Source organism: Cyprinodon variegatus, unplaced genomic scaffold (assembly GCF_000732505.1).
Source record: "Cyprinodon variegatus isolate N-32 unplaced genomic scaffold, C_variegatus-1.0 Scaffold291, whole genome shotgun sequence".
Classification (NCBI taxonomy): domain Eukaryota; kingdom Metazoa; phylum Chordata; class Actinopteri; order Cyprinodontiformes; family Cyprinodontidae; genus Cyprinodon; species Cyprinodon variegatus.
The window spans coordinates 59,813-61,932 of record NW_015150744.1 but is presented as its reverse complement, the minus strand read 5'-3'; the positions used below and the strand labels follow the sequence as shown (position 1 = coordinate 61,932).

Below are 2,120 nucleotides of genomic sequence, written 5' to 3'. Positions count from 1 at the left end.
TTCAGCAGTGACTGTTGCTCCTGGTAACCATGTAGTGTGATGGAGAGCACAGACAGCAGCTATGTGACCAGGGTCTGTGTTCTTATCTCTTATCCAGAATACCACTTTTAGGAGCGTAAGGTACAGAAACAGAAGCCAGCCTCAATTTGTTGTTTCAGATATCACAAGACTGACCGTCACCGCAGATTTCTCCCATACAGCCCAGTGCTGTTTATTGTTAAGTTCTTCGTCAGTAGGGATGGTTTCTCCAGGCTTCACAAACTTTTCTTCCACCCTCCCCCCCAATTGGGTTATAATGCATTCTGATTAGCACTATCTTTGCTCTTGCCATGATCTATCTATGATTTATTTATCATCAATTAATATCATCATATAATTTCCCTAAGAAAGAACCCCACCCACCACCTGGCACTGTGCCAGAAGACTTGAAGCATGAAACATTTTTATTACAGAACATGTACATTCCTACACTTTATTGATCATTTTCCTTTTTGGATTATTTTTTCTTTATGACAGCTGAGACGTTTTTTATTCTTGCTTTGAATTCTGTTTCTTAGTTGTTTTGAACATGGTTTTGTGTTTGTGTTCATGGGGGCAGTTCAAACATGGTTCACTGGATGAAGACAAAAGGACACCCTGGACAGGTCTCCGTCCATTACAGAGACACGGAACAAACAGGTCATCATTTGGAAACCATCTGAATACTTTAGATGCTCTGATCAGCTGTTGCTATGGCAACAGGTTGTTTAATGTTTACCTGGTATGGTGTTGTCCAGACAAAAAGCCAGAAAACCGCCAACGAACATCTCAGTGGAGAGAAGAACTGTCAGAATCTGGTCCAGTTCTGCAACACCTGAATCAATAAAAAAAATCAGGAGTTTTATTCCATTACTACTTAGAGCAAACCCAGTCTGTGGGCAAACAGAAAGGAGACGTATGTTTGCTTCAGCTATCATTTGGCACCATGGAAGCCTATTCTGTGTGGACAGAGTCACTCTTAGCGGACAGACCTTGGGACAGTTGCACTTAAAGGTTCATAATCACTTTAGAAAAGTAATTGATTCTCTAATCAGTTACTGAGCTTTCACAGTAACTAGTTATCACTAACATTCCATTGGAAAATCTTTTCTTTGTTTCTAGAAAACCTCAAATGATTAAAAATCATTTATTTAAAAATTAAAAATAAGCCTTATACTGTATGTGGGAACGTCCCAGACCCATTAGACAAGGATTTTCAATCATCAGTCAACCGCTAGTTGTCTAAGTGGTGTCCTGAAAATAACAAGAGATGTATTAATAATTGGCTAATTTTGGGGGGAAACCTGGTCTGATTCGGAGACAGCATCCATCCCACTTTGGATGGTGCAGCTCTTCTTTCTAGGAATCTGGCCGAATTTGTTAGTCCTCCAAAACCCTAAAAACCCAGGGTGCAGACCAGGAAGCAGAGTCGTAGAAAACAAAAATAATACTCTACATAACCAGATAAATTAAAAACCTGAAAAAGATAACACTACCAGAGGTGTTTTGTTGTCAGAAACCAAAACAGCTCAGGTGAACAATGACTCACCTGTACTGATGGCATTGGGGTGTGTGTCCAGGTATGTTGGTAGAGTCAGGCCAAAGAACATTGAAAAGCCGAGAACAAAAAGATTTCTGGAAGAGTTTAGATCAACCAGCTGCAGGTTGGACAGACCAACAGCTGTAATCATACCTGAGGACACCAAAACACTTGAGTTAATGTCACGTCATCAATCAACCTGGAGGAGGAACAGAACAAACCCTACTGACCAAACAATGTGCAGAACATTCCTCCAAGAATGGGATCTGGCAGAGAGGCAAATAGAGCAGTGAACTTCCCAACTGATCCCAGGATGAACATGATCCCAGCTCCAAACTGGACCACACGTCTACTGCCCACCTAGACAAAGGGTCAAAGTTCAAACACAGTCACACATCAAGTGAAAAAAAAACACAGACCTATGTGGCTGTGTCTGAACATCCAAAGTAACCCCTCCATCACTATGTAGTGATAGAGGGGCTAGGTTATAGCAAACTCCGTTTACGGACAGATGTTTTCTACTTTTCTCCCTGTTGAGTCTGGCTCCTCCCACACTGCCTGC

At 41.5% G+C, this 2,120-nt stretch overlaps 1 protein-coding gene across 1 annotated transcript in view; it reads right to left on the bottom strand.

Annotated features, from left to right (window-relative positions):
- slc23a1 (solute carrier family 23 (ascorbic acid transporter), member 1) overlaps positions 1-2,120 on the bottom strand; it is a 22,298-nt gene that overhangs the window by 4,417 nt on the left and 15,761 nt on the right. The window contains exons 11-13 of the mRNA XM_015383664.1: positions 1,789-1,918; positions 1,568-1,711; positions 758-853 (exon numbers count right to left, since the gene is read on the bottom strand). Coding sequence (XP_015239150.1) covers positions 758-853; positions 1,568-1,711; positions 1,789-1,918 — 370 coding nt within the window. The remainder of the gene's footprint in view (positions 1-757; positions 854-1,567; positions 1,712-1,788; positions 1,919-2,120) is intronic.